Genomic DNA, 15,186 nt, shown 5'->3' on the forward strand with positions numbered 1-15,186 from the left:
TACTGTTACCGACCCAGAATTTGATAAGCTTGATGAAAAGGATAAAAAAATTCGCAATGTTTCAGTTTTTTTTTTTTTTTTTTTTTTTTTTATTATTATTATTAATTGTTCCAGCTTCAGATATACATGTATAGATTTATCGTAGTATGTGTTTGCCAAATTATCATATCTCTATCACTGCGTTTATAAAACATTCGTTTGAGTTATCTATTGTGGGAATACTTACAGTCTCCATTCTCTAAACTGGCCAGCTTGTGCTGGTCGATGTGAAAATTGAAACATATTCAGCAGTACACAAATCGGTACCAACAACGCTCTGGTTATCCAAGAGCACAGATTTCTTGGTTCCAGTTTCAGCCACATCTTTATGTGATCATTTATCAAGTTTATTGACCAAGCTGCGCGTGAATGCAATGTGGATGCTTACTTCGATATATACTTACAATACAATTAACAGGAAAGGAACCACGGAACCGTAAATTATGCAAGCTTGGCGACTTCATTTACTTTTAAGCAGTATACAATACCGAAATCTATGGCGGTCTACAAATATAGATTTAGAGTTCCCTGCGCCCAAAGCCGTCGAGACCCAGGTTTCCACATGAAATGTCGAACATAATTCCTAAATTCTACAGTCAATTGATTTCAACGGATATTTGAAATAAAAAAAAAAGTCGTCTGTAATCCCAACATCAAAATAGTGTTTCTAAATGGAATTTGCTACCAAAAAAATACGCATTTCAAAACTGAATTGTTAGAATTTACGCCAAAGAGCGAAACTTTCGAAGTGTTTGAAATAACAATACAGTATTCCGCCAAAGGTACAGACGTGAAATAATATCATTAAATCAGAGGGGTCAGTGCGCTATATGAAAAGTGGAAATGGGAAAAAATGGAAAGTTTTTTTCAAACTTGAAACTTGCAGTCCATGGTGTTTCAACTTCGAAATGTCAAATGATAGCGGTAGATAGCGGGGGACACTAACCTCAAACATTTTCTTAATATAAGTAATACAAGGGTACCGGCCCGAATACAACAAACGAGAAGTATATTGCACTAGGCCAATCATAGTTTATCTTATCAGTCTTAAATCACCACAGAGAAATATCATCCTTCATTTTACGATGAGTGTGTGTAGTTTGTGATAATTGTGCGTGTACAGTCAACTTTCAGTTTCAGCGTAAGCTCTAAGGTGTTAAGGTCAAAGACAGAAACGCTTGCAAATTTGTTGGACCTAAAGCATCCAAATCATTCCACTATAGGTATTTCTTTTTCTTATATTTCTCAAATGCTGAATAGAAGTGACAGAGAAAATGTTTATAAATTTTAATCACTTATGTTGATTAAACAAAATCATTTGAAGTGTAATTGCAGCACCCAAGAGACAGATCTACTTGTACGGTAGGAGTCCATATCACTTAAAGATATATGCATGCAATGCATTGATATTTAATTGGCTCTGTGTTTTCAAGAAGAAACTCGATTCCAGTTAACACCAGAGACACCGAGAACTTTGGTATTTCACTAAGTACTTCTTTATCTTGATGGTTCGTCGATGTTCTAACTTTTTTATGAGCACGTTTCAACTCAAATCAGATACACATCCTTATTTGGTCTCTATGTTCATTTTAAATTGGTCCTTTAACACATTCTCACTTTGTCTTTATACGCGTTCTAACTCTGTCTACACGGTCTAACTTTGTTTATGTACACATTTTCACAATGTCTATCTACTCGTTCTACTTTGCCTATATACAAGTTCCAAGTCTGCCTATATACGCGTTGTTACTTTGTCTATGTACACGTTTTAACGTTGTTTATGTACACGTTCTATCTTCGTTTATATCGAGTTCTACCTTTCTCTATCTTCACGTTCTAACTTTGTCTATATACAAATTCTAAGTCTGTCTATCTACGCGTTACTTTTTCTGTCTACATATTCTAATTTTGTGTATCTACATGTTCTAACTTTGTCTATATACGATCGCACATTGCCTAGGTGCACGTTCTAAATTTGTCTATTTACAAATCCTCGCTTTGTCTATCTACACGTTCTAACTTTGTGTACGTTGTAACTTGTTTATGTACAAGTTCTCACTTTGTCTATATATACTTAGAACTTTTTCTATATACCTGTTGTAACTTTGTCTAACTATACGTTGTAACTTTGTCTAACTATACGTTGTAACTTTGTCTAACTATACGTCCTGATGATGTTTACGTATACGTACTCATCTTGCCTACATACACATTCTACTTTTGTCTATATATACACCTTTTACACGTTCCCTCTTTGTCCACCTATACATTTTAACTTTGTCTATCTACACGTTCTATCTTGGTGATCTACACTTCCTGACTTCCTTACTTTGTCTATATTCACGTTCTATCTTTGTTGATGTACACATCAAAACTTCCTTACTTTGTCTATATTCACGTTCTGTCTTTGTTGAGGTACACTTCCTGACTTCCATACTTTGTCTATATTCACGTTCTGTCTTTGTTGATGTACACTTCAATACTTCCTTACTTTGTCTATATTCACGTTTTATCTTGGTGATCTACACTTCCTGACTTCCATACTTTGTCTATATTCACGTTCTATCTTTGTTGATGTTCACATCCATACTTCCTTACTTCGTCTATATTCACGTTCTGTCTTTGTTGATGTACACTTCCTGACTTCCATACTTTGTCTATATTCACGTTCTGTCTTTGTTGATGTACACTTTCTGACTTCCTTACTTCGTCTATATTCACGTTCTGTCTTTGTTGATGTACACTTCCTGACTTCCATACTTTGTCTATATTCACGTTCTGTCTTTGTTGATGTACACTTCCTGACTTCCATACTTTGTCTTTATTCACGTTCTGTCTTTGTTGATGTACACTTCCTGACTTCCATACTTTGTCTATATTCACGTTCTGTCTTTGTTGATGTACACTTCCTGACTTCCATACTTTGTCTGTATTCACGTTCTGTCTTTGTTGATGTACACTTCCAGACTTCCATACTTTGTCTATATTCACGTTCTGTCTTTGTTGATGTACACTTCCTGACTTCCATACTTTGTTTATATTCACGTTCTGTCTTTGTTGATGTACAATTCCTGACTTCCATACTTTGTCTGTATTCACGTTCTGTCTTTGTTGATGTACACTTCCTGACTTCCATACTTTGTCTATATTCACGTTCTATCTCTGTTGATGTACACGTTACAATATTAACGTGATCTATATAAATGTTCTAATTTCGTCTATCTACACGTTTTCATTTAGTCTATACACAATCTCTTACTTTGTCTAAATACATGTTCTAACTTTGTTGATGTACACGTTACAATATTAATGTGATCTATATAAATGTTCTAACTTCGTCTATCTACACGTTCTAACTTTGTTCATCTACACGTTTTCATTTAGTCTATACACAGTCTCTTACTTTGTCTATATACATGTTCTAACTTTGTCTATGTACAATTTCTAACTTTGTGTATGCACAGGTCTAACTTTTCCTATGTGCACGTTTGAACTTTGTCTATCTACACGTTCTAACTTTGTCTATATACACGTCCTAACCTTGTCTATATACACGTTCTAACTTTGTCTATATACACGTTCTAACTTTGTCTATATACACGTTCTAACTTTGTCTATATACACGTTCTAACTTTGTCTATCTACGACTGAGAATTTCATATTGTTTTGTCGTAATTATCATCATTTTTTTCTTTCGTCATAAATTTGCCCTTAGATAATAGACTTTCGTGCCATTCTAACGTTTCTCCTTCCGTACTGCTTCCCTTTTGAATCCATCACAATCCTTTGAGTTTAGTTTAATGTACTGTTGCTGCTATTTATGATATCATGTAACAACAGTTTCTAGATTGTCCAGCGGAGGGAACCTCAGTCCTACATGTACAATATCTAATGTTATATGTCGAAATTCATGAATTTTGAGAGGAATCGAACCCTGCACCTTGATCCACGGTGTGAGGTTCGATTCATGCTCGGGAATTGTAGGTCTTAATTACGACCTATCCAACGCTATTGTGGCTGTGTCCTTGAGCAATGCATACTAGTCCAATTAATAAGGAGGGATAAAAATGCAAAACGAGTCTTTTTCTATACAATTAATATCACTAATAATATCTCATCCTCTTACTAGCATATATCTGACAGTAACATCACAGAGAGAGATATCTTCTCACTACATAGAGATCTTGATCGCCTAGTCCTCATGGGGACAGAATGGAAAGTAGCTTTCCATCATGGAAAACACATACTCCCTCAGTTACTAAGAATAGACAACCCATTTGCCATTCCCATATGCTCTATGAACACGAGTTGGTGCATGTGACTTGACAGAGGCCACATATCTTAAGTGTCACAATCATCTCTGAATTAAAGAGGTATTACCGTATAACGACATCACTCAAATAGCCAATCCCACCCAAGGCTTCCTCGTGGATTGTTTTCCCGTTTTTAATCCGTAAACAAATTTATATCAATAAAGTAGAGATATAATTTCTATCGTAAGACCTCCAACTAGCGTTGGTAACATGTAAGATGATCGCAGATAAGACACAGGGGGATGGCCCTACTATATGAAATCCATCACAAAAAACGCCATCATTACAAAGCACCTGACCCCCATATATTAGAACAACCCCCACCCCACTTCTGAAATTAGCATTTCTGACTCTTTGCGATTTCTATCTTTCTATTCAGTTATCTCCATTCATCAGCGCTGCCCCACCCACCTTCCTCATCTCTCTTTATGTCCGAACCGTTATATCAACCTCTTTGGATGGCTTTCTCAATCCTCAGTCTCATTTGAAATTAAAAAAATCAAGCTGTGATTATATTCAGCATAGTTGAATTGTAATGTTCAAATCAAAATACAACAGTTACATATCACTAGTTTAAACAGGAACGTACGTCCCTGGTATAATATGGAGGGACATAAAAACTGGGTCCATTGGTGACCTCTCTCCCGTTAGCTTTTCTGTTTGTGCGCCGAGTCGTGAAATTCCCTTTTCTTTTTGTTGACATATGAACCCAGCCATCTACCTTAGTCCCATTCCTTGGCCAGTGAGAAGCGAATCTTATTTTCGTAACAAAAATAGCATCTATTGATTACAGTGCCTTATAAAAAAACTGACATGAGCCGAATGGAACATTACTCAAGTTTTTAAATGGTATTCGAACAAAGAAGACGATAGTTTTGTTTGAAAGTGCTATACAAAGTAGGGTGGTATTTCAGTGGTAAATATCTCATACATTTTGTTTTATAAATATCAAAAGTTAAAAGAAATGATTTATTACATGAAATATGCACGGTCAATTTGAAAATTAACAGACTCTTTGCTTTTTTTTTATCTTGAAAAGATTAATTATGTACTTTTGGAGAAAAATGGTTTTGAACATCTTCGCTGTAGCGTTGAAAGGATACAAACAGCTTCTTATCCCCATGTATTGTTGGGTTAACGTTATACAGCCTGCTGATTAAGAAAAACCCTTCCAAGACTATTGTTTCTGTTTTTCTGTTTTCTATGTTTGTCAACACCATCGTTCTTGTCAATTAGCAGCGTGTAACATGTTAGGCGGTGATCGCGGATGCCCACAACTACGTATACTTAATCACGCTGTAGCCTGCGCATGCGTGGTATCCTTTGCAGCGGAGCCTTTACATTACAGTGAGCACAGACGATCGTATAGTAAAAATCGATATAAATTAAATCGGAGACTTTCTATATAAAAAGACGCAGACATTGTTCAGAGGAAGTATTTCAATCAATTTTCAGGAGGATGAGTGCGTCAACGTGTGAACATGACAGAAACATGGAGACATCAACGTTCTTGTCGGAAAAAGAGGTACGTTGATCCAACTAAATAATATATGTTTCTATCAAGACCTCCAACGAAGTCTTTGTCTGATAACAGGCTTTCTGGGCTTGATTACTCAACACGTATCAGAAAATATGTAACAATGCCTATTAAGATATATTATAAACCAAAAAATCATACGTTAACGTGTTAGAAAAACATCCTTTCAAAATTTATCATTTAGATGCGTACAATTTCACACGTGTATAGGAAGGAAGGATAGAGCTACAATTGGACGCGGGGGAAGGGAAAAGATGTACTGTCACCATTTCAGTTATTGTACATACTTGTAAATCAGTAATATAACGAACCCACCAACACCATTGTTCTGATTGCAAGCAGGACTGAAATTTAAATATTCAAGTAAACCTATACGTAGCGGCTGTTTTCTAATAGGTTTGTAATTACAACATCCATTTAACTTTATTTTCGGCTATACATTATATGAATACATAGTTTAGGGTCTGACTATATGAACGTTTTGTATAACATTGTAATAAACACATTTCTGGTTTTCATTATAACTCCTGGTATGACATATAAATGACATTGTATGACTACATGTATATAATTAAATACATGTCTGGTAAGACATTGTATGACAGCATGGACATGCATGTACTAAGTACAATTCTTTTATGACATTGTATGACTGCATGTACATGTATATAATTAAATACATGTCTGGTAAGGCATTGTATGACTACATGTACATGTATGTATTAAATACAATAATTTTATGACATTGTATGACATTGTATGACTACATGTACATGTATGTACTAAATACAATACTTTTATGACATTGTATGACATTGTATGACTACATGTACATGTATGTACTAAATACAATTCTTTTATGACATTGTATGACTGCATGTACATGTATGTACTAAATACAACTTTTTATGACATTATAATTCTGCTATGACACTGGATGACACTAAGGATATCTCTAGAGTGACATCGTAAAAAATTATATATATTTGATAAATCTTGGATATAACATTGTATGATTAAATACATGTACTTACTATAACTTTGATATGGCATATTGTACATATGTGTGTGTATACATATATATATATATATATATTTGGTTTTGAATGTCTTGTTTTTGAACAGTCTTAGAGAACTAACAGCATACTATTTCTTAAAAATGGACACTCAAATGGTTGATATATATATAAATTTTCAGCCTGTGAAACCCTATGACCTTCAACTCCAATTACCTCCACAGAATCTCCTATCAACACATATACACTCCACTGGCTTATTCAGTCATGAGACAAAGGTGGGATCGGTTATTTAATTGGTGTTGGACACCTTGCATTTATAACAGTATACATCAAGTAGAGTGTTCACACAGACACAGCAGACATGTTATATTTTATAGAGCAGTGATTTAGCCGTTCAGCAGTTATCAGTGCATGTGTTGCAGCAGTGCACAACAGAAAGTGAAGTGGTAATATCTAAAAATAGAACCAATTATTAAACTCTGTTGTCAAGACTACATAAAACTCAGTATTACCTGTACTCCACAGAAGCTGAATGTGAAAGGTTTATTGGTCCCAATAATGCTTCTTTTCACAGAAGTTTACACAGTCAAAAGGTGTTTTTTAAATTGGGAAATGATCAGTAGTTTGCATTGATCAGAGGTGCATGTCAGTTGTGGTTAATGGAACTTCATTTAGTACTGCTGGTTTGTATGTGTCAGCATTAGGGGAGATTCATTTGTGATGTAGGATCTGGAGATTAAAATACCAAATTCTATACAAAAATCATGTAGTGACAAAAAGTTGTTTTAATCATTATAATATAATATGCTGATGCCTGTCATGCATTAATTTTTTTTTTCAATTAATAAAAAATGAGATTTTTATAATGACTTTAAGATATAGATAGTATCAGACAGTAGTAACAATATTTTAAGTGTGTATTTTGGTCACATCTCAAGCGAGTCACATTAGATTGTCATAAGGTACTGTTCTTAAATTGAAAACACATTGATAGAAGTGCTGTCTTATTTAAGACTACTGGTTTAAAGAAGAAGATGAGAAGGTTGACTATTGAAAGCTTAAAGTGTTAGTCATGTGATGCCAATCCAGTCAAAGCACAACAAGGGTTTCAAAATCATGGTACATTCTTAAATGTAGGGTCACGCAGCCTTCAGGCCAGGCTCAGCAGTGGATAATATCTTGCTAATGACTAACATTTTGATTATCAAATAATAATGCGTAGATTTGAAGAGATGTCATATTTTTTATCTTCGCATTCACAAACACAATTTGATGTCATAATGTGGAAATCCAAGTGACAGAGAAGATTTTCTTTCACTGGAAGTCTGTTACTTTTAAGGAAATCATCCAGTAGGATAATGGTTCAGTTGATGTTGTCAATGTTTTGTCAGACCATGTGTTTTTAGACGACTGTATATACATTATGCAGGTAATTTTTCTCAGCACATAAAACAGCAGCGTTATGGTTGAACACCTACGTATTGCGATATTCCGTGAATATGTACGCCATTGTTACTAAACAATGCACATCGGTATCTTTTTATACAGAACAAAAACATGCTACCTACTTCCTTCATTGGAAAATGAAGTAATCAATTTAACAAGAATCGTTGAATTGGAATGTAAATATGTAAATATTATGACATAAAAGTCACATAAGAAACTTGTTTTGATAGTTCATGTTGTTGTCTGGTCACTTACAATGTGATTACTGAAGTTTACAGATCAGGTAAAACTATCCATACATACTTTAATTCGCGATGGAATTTTTTTAATAATGGTTCCCCATTCATCTCTAATCAATGATAATATCTATATATATATATATTTTATCACAGATTATGTTATGTGAGAAAGCATTAAAGGATGTGACGCACAGCTGTAAGGGTAATTTCAATGAGTTAGGGTAATTACATATTTTATGGATACATGCAGACTATCAAAACCATTCACAGGAATATCTATATTTCATAGATTTCATATGAGATGCAATTAAATCCTTACATTGAAATACATCTTTTGTATAAAAGAAAAATTTCAAATATTTTTTAGTTCCATAAAATGTACAATTTAATACACAAAATTTCTACAGAACATTTTACAGTTTTACAGTGGGAGGCTTTAAACACAGTATTACATAATTACTACAGAAATGAGTTAGGGTGTGTGAGATGGTGTCACTATGTGTATGAAATATGGTGTTGCTGTGTGTGCGAGAGATTATGTATGTGAAAAAGGCTGTGTGAGATGGTGTTACTTTGAGACTATGTGTGTGTGAAAAAGGCTGTGTGAGATGGTGTAACTATGTATGAGACTATGTGTGTGTGAAAAAGGCTGTGTGAGATGATGTCTCTATAAGGTGAGATTATGTGTGTGTGAAAAAGGCTGTGTGAGATGGTGTCTCTATAAGGTGAGATTATGTGTGTGTGAGATGGTGTCTCTATAAGGTGAGATTGTGTGTGTGTGAAAAAGGCTGTGTGAGATGGTGTCACTTTTTGCGAGAGATTAAGTGTGTGAAAAACACTGTGTGAGATGGTGTTCCTTTGTGTGAGATTAGGTGTGTGTGGAAAAGTCTGTGTGAAATAGTGTCTCTTTGTGTCAGAGATTATATGTGTGTATTAAAAAAGACTGTGTCTGGTGTCTATGTATAAGGTGAGATTATGAGTGTGTGAAAATTTCTGTGTGAGATGGTATACATTTGTTTGTTTGGGATGTTGTGTTTTCATGATCACCAAAGCAAGGGTCATCTACAGATGGTGTCAGTAAGCTATGGAACTGATCAAGGGCCACTTAATAACCCAAAGTGAAACATCATAAAAATGGCTTGGAGAAATGACTCTTGGTGATCATGAGTCACATAATTATACTAATCAGTCTCTAACATTGCTGACGTGAGTGTGAATCAAAGGACAGCATGATTCAAATAGATTTGTACTTCGCCTTGTCACAGTCTGCAGACATAACCCACAACTTTTATTGAGTAAAAATATCAATATGAAGGCCAGAAGTGGAAGCATTGTCAGGAAAGGCCTAGGGAAATTAGTTGTTAGGAAAAAGGACAGAGATTAAAACCCAAATATTGACAAAGGTACATTGATTGACTCAAGATACTTAAAACCTTCTATGTACTAGCAAAATCTCGTCTGAGTCACCCCTAACAGTGTTGTGTTGTTAATAAAGTGAAGGTTTTCTTTATCAACCCAGTACTGGTGACAACTGGTGTTAAAAATGAATGTTCTTTGGTATTTCTAAATTAACAAAGACACTTTTGGAATCTTAGCCATAACCTCACTATAATTTGATCAATTAAAAGACCATTGTAGCAATTAAGTGAAAGAGAACCTGGAACCCAGAAATCCTACCAAAAGATTTCTAACATCTGATCTGACTTACCTTGCCAAATTTCATTGTGTTGTATTTTGCATGATAAGAAATATACTAAATATTTGTACATATTTATTCAACTACAGCGTAAATGTTATTTGGAAAAGCATCTGACCAGCCTCCATTGTAGAATTTTGTCTTAAGATTTTCTCACACTTGTTACTTGTTGATGTTTATAAGAAGAGCCCCCTGTTGGGTCAATCTGTAACTCGGAACAAATTGGTACTGGCAGTAGAGACCTCTAGAGTATTGAATTACACCAGATCTGGACAGTGTGTTGGGAAGATCATCTGGATTGGCTGTTTCTATGAGCTCCAGGTCAATGTGCTGTGTTTGCTGGTGTTGTTTTGAGAGGTCTAGCGTGGGTGGCATATAATGTCTTTTACAGGGATCACGGTTGAATCTTTGGTCCTTGTTAATTGCATTGCCAATATGAATCTGAAACCAATATAGGGTTTCCCCTACTAGAAGTGTTTGTTTGTATGAGATGTTTATCAGGTTTGGAAATTGAAGGTCAAGGTCTGTGGACAGAAATAGAAAATAGGTTTTCGGTCAGTTACAGAATCACACTAACACTGACCAAACTGTACCAGGCAACACATCCAATTCTGTGATGTTTTACGAGGTACAGCTAGTATATGAGGTTAACGCCATGGTGACTATCTCTCAGAGGTTATATGTTATGTATATATACAAATAAGAAAGAATAATTCATTATTCCATATTCTTTGTCTGATCTAGTATTGTTCATGTTGTTAATACAGAAGTCAGATTTATACATCAACCCAATAAGTCATTGCCAACTTTATGTAAAACTATTCTAGGGATTACCTTTAACAAAAAAAAAAAAATTTCTTTTTTATACACTTATCAAAAAATATACACTATGATATGGTGTTTGTCTATCCATCCTCTGTAAACTTTTATTTGTCTGAAGATTTTCTTTTTCTTTAATCAATCTCCTTTTTCATTGGTAGGCTAATAATCATATTGACACAAAGTTGTGTTTTCTTGAACAAAAAGTTGATTTGACTGTTTTTAGAAGATTAACTACCCTTGTTCTTATTATGATATGATTCTTTTTTTTTTTAATTCACTGGGAGAAATTTTATTCAAAATTGAAGGATAATATCAAAGTTAAATGAACAAAACACAGACCAGGAGATCTACAACTAAACAAAAACATTCTACAGTATATGTGATTTAATTTAATTAAAAAATGTAGTTGTAGCCATAATGAATTATGTTAGGTGCCGTGTAAGTGAACCAAATCCTGCTAACTTTTGACGATCTAGTTCTGTTTTCACAAGCTTCTGTGAACTCTTAAGATGTATTTCTTACAAAATACTTACAGAGCTACCATGGAGATAATTACATTTTTTAAACAAAGTTGAAGTAAAACAGTTCTCATGCCTTAAGAAGTATTTTTTGCAATGTAATTTATCCCATCATTTTTCATTGGTTTAATGCAAATTTACAAGTCCTTGTTGATGTATATATTGTACATGTATCTGTATTATCTTCTATTATATAATATACAAATTAATTCCATTATGCAATATACACATTTATTCCATTATGTAATATACAAGCTAATTCCATTATGTAATGTACACATTAATTCGGGTCCAGAAGGAAAAAAATGAAGGTAGGAACAGGATGAAAACTATAAACTCAGTAATCAGCTGTATGTATGTCACCCTTGATATGTAAATCAGCAAAATAAGGCAAACAAATATTTGAATAACTTCATATTGACAGAACAAGAATGTCTCTTACCTAACTTACACTTTCATTACAAACAATTACTATTATGATTACATTCTTAATAGCAGGTCAACATATAAAGGTCATTAGGGCCATCAACTGGTGACACAACAAACAAAACATCTTGTTGACAAATAAAGTTTAACGAAAAATTGTTGTTCAAAATGCCCATTATCCAAAACGTTTGGTATTTATGTCCATATGCCAGTTTTTTTTTTTAATTTAAAACACATCTGTTGAAGCCATTCAAACTGTGAAGAAAAGCTGCTATTGTATCATTTAGCATTCTCAACTCTGAGATAAAACACTTACAGTCAACATGAGAAAGTGCCTACTTGACTACGTATCTGCAAAGTGAATTAGAATTTGTTATATATATAATTGGATTAAAGGTTCTTCATAGAAATAAAATCTGCTTTCTAAATAGATAAGCTTTCATATATTATTTCCCTGATTGCATCAAATGAACTTTTTATAGAAAATTTGCCTATTTATACAGTGTTTACAGTGTTAAGGCTACATCTTCCAAACCAATAGAGCATGTGTAGGCATCCATTCTATAAGCACACAAAATATGTAATTTGTAAGGTAGCATGCTGTCATTTAAAAATATCTTTAATATGATATGAATTTGTATAAATGCTTGCCTCAGCAAAGTAAAAATTGAAATTAGTTTGTCAGTAGATCTGGTTATTGCCCTTTGTTTCTCTCAGCATTTCAGTGTTACCTGAAGATCTTCTTCCTCAATTTTTCACCATTTTCTTTGAAAGTTGGAGGGATTTATAACTAGTACGGGAAATCAGTTTCATATTTACTATTTGATTCAAGAATTTTCAGAGTTTTTGCCCTATAAAACTTTGTAGGCTTTATGACTGTGATTGTGAAGTTTTATTTTACTGAATGGCATTTTGATTCAACAGTATTCAGTAGAGTTATATAATGCCATTTGTTTTTGCAGGATTTCAGTCTTGTCCGGGGACATCATCTCTCAGTATAGGACGGATTTTGTTTGCTTTTCTCCTTAACACTGGCTTTAATAGTGTTACTTTCCTTTGTTCCTTTTGTGTTTTTTTTCCTGTTTGGAGATCCTCTCCCTCAGATTTAAAAAAATTTCTTCCAAATTTTGTTTGTTAAAAATGACAAAAATTTGTGCTTTTTTTGTTAACAGAATTATTGTTACATTTCCATTTTTTTTTATTTTCCTACAATAATGGTATATTGTTCAACCCTGTAGTACTCTTGTTGTTCTAAATATTATTTACACTGTAACATTAAATGTCCGACATCCTGACAGAGTAAACGTAGTGTATATGTCTCACTCAGTTAGACACTAAACTGTTAGTTTAGATTGACCATGACCTGGAACAGTTAGACCTAAGAGAGTAATGTATGTTTATTTCCTGGTAAGCCTTTGTGTATGTCCTACAGTTTGAGAAATATCTGATATGATATACTTGTATATAGATATTACTTATATTCTGGGGTGAAAAATTTCCCTATACTTAAGTAAAATTTCAACTCGGATATTAGGAACCCTTTTTGCTTGTCTCGAAATTGCGATATCATTTACTACACCTGTACTAATTGTATATGTTTGTCATATGACATAGAAGATATTAAATTATCTCCCTTTGAATAGTTTATATTTATGTCATATGACATAGAAGATATTAAATTATCTCCCTTTGAATAGTTTATATTTATGTCATATGACATAGAAGATATTAAATTATCTCCCTTTGAATAGTTTGTATTTATCACACTTATATCTCTGACACTTTTTACAATTGTGGTACAGCTGTTGTTTGCATGGTCTTATCATAATCTGGGCTGATAAACATGTTTTTGCCAAACCCAGCTGACGACTTGATAAGCCATGGTTGATGATCAAATCACCTGGATTAATTATGGTATCATCATACTCTTCTGTTTACTGCACAGAAGACAGCGTCAGATAATAACTGACAATGATCAGATATCAGTGAAAAGTAGAAAGAGTTTTGAATTTGCTTGCTGTCAATATAGCTAGAGAAATAAAATCGAAGAGGAAGAAAGATTTAAAGACATTGATGAGAAAGTAATGACTATGTTTGTAGAAAATATGAAGAATGGAAACACAATACAAAAAACAAAAACTAGACCCCGTATACTTTAAGAACAACATTAGCATCAGATTCCTTCCTTTCAGGGCTAACATTTCAGGAAAGATTAACTTTGTATCACCACCTCAGCCAAAAATAGAGTAAGGGTGATAGGGTGATGTAGTATGATAGTGATTAAAGTATATTTTTTAATTAGAATATAGAAAATGTCACTATGTTTTGTTTATAATCGATAATGTTGATAAAATTAAATTGGTGAATTGTTCAATTACTTTATTTTTTATTAATTTGTTGTGTGATGATATCACTCTATATATCAGCACTCAAGCCTTTTGATCGTTTTTTAGAGAGCAATCATCAGTTTCACTGATACTCTTGTCTTAGTGGGAAGTTATTTATTGAGGAGATTATAACTTGAAAGTTTGATAGTATGAAAGGCTTGTGGTTCTAGGACAAAATATGGGTAAAATTGATAAAATTTCAACTAAGTCTTCTTTAGACCATGACATGCATAAATCTATGAATTTATTAGACCATGATATTGGAGATATATGAAGTGGTACACCATGGTTTATTGATACAGAGACATGTAGCTTTATACAACGCCATATGTTAGCAAAAACATTTGATATAATAACCATTACATAGGAACTTATATCAGCATTGAATTGATTTCAGTTGGCATTCATATGCAATATGAATGCCAATGGGACAAAGGTAAATTTCATGAAGCATACTGTCAATAGCCTCGTATGGACAAGCTCATCATGTTTGTGTGTATGCATTAACGATACATCAAAATTTCTTGTAATGGACGATCAAATCTACTTATCTCCCTAGTTGTAATGTTCAATGATAGTTACATGTGGTGCAAATGTTTTCTGGGCACTTGTATGCACTTTGATAACCCTCTTATAATAAGTGTGTATGATTTAATATGATCTGAGAACAGTAAACAGTTAATTAAAACAACAAGAAAAACACTTCAATATATAAGTTGGCTGTAATTCACTTAAACCAATACT

At 33.5% G+C, this 15,186-nt stretch overlaps 1 protein-coding gene across 1 annotated transcript in view; it reads left to right on the forward strand.

Annotated features, from left to right (window-relative positions):
* The first annotated feature begins 5,817 nt into the window (after positions 1-5,817).
* Positions 5,818-15,186, forward strand: part of LOC132545628 (sodium- and chloride-dependent glycine transporter 1-like) — a 45,975-nt gene continuing 36,606 nt past the window's right edge. The window contains exon 1 of the mRNA XM_060209326.1: positions 5,818-5,877. Within this exon, the coding sequence (XP_060065309.1) occupies positions 5,845-5,877 (33 nt within the window). The 5' untranslated portion in view covers positions 5,818-5,844. The remainder of the gene's footprint in view (positions 5,878-15,186) is intronic.

Source organism: Ylistrum balloti, unplaced genomic scaffold (assembly GCF_031769215.1).
Source record: "Ylistrum balloti isolate Yb309-2 unplaced genomic scaffold, AGI_CSIRO_Ybal_v1 Utg369850, whole genome shotgun sequence".
Taxonomy (NCBI): domain Eukaryota; kingdom Metazoa; phylum Mollusca; class Bivalvia; order Pectinida; family Pectinidae; genus Ylistrum; species Ylistrum balloti.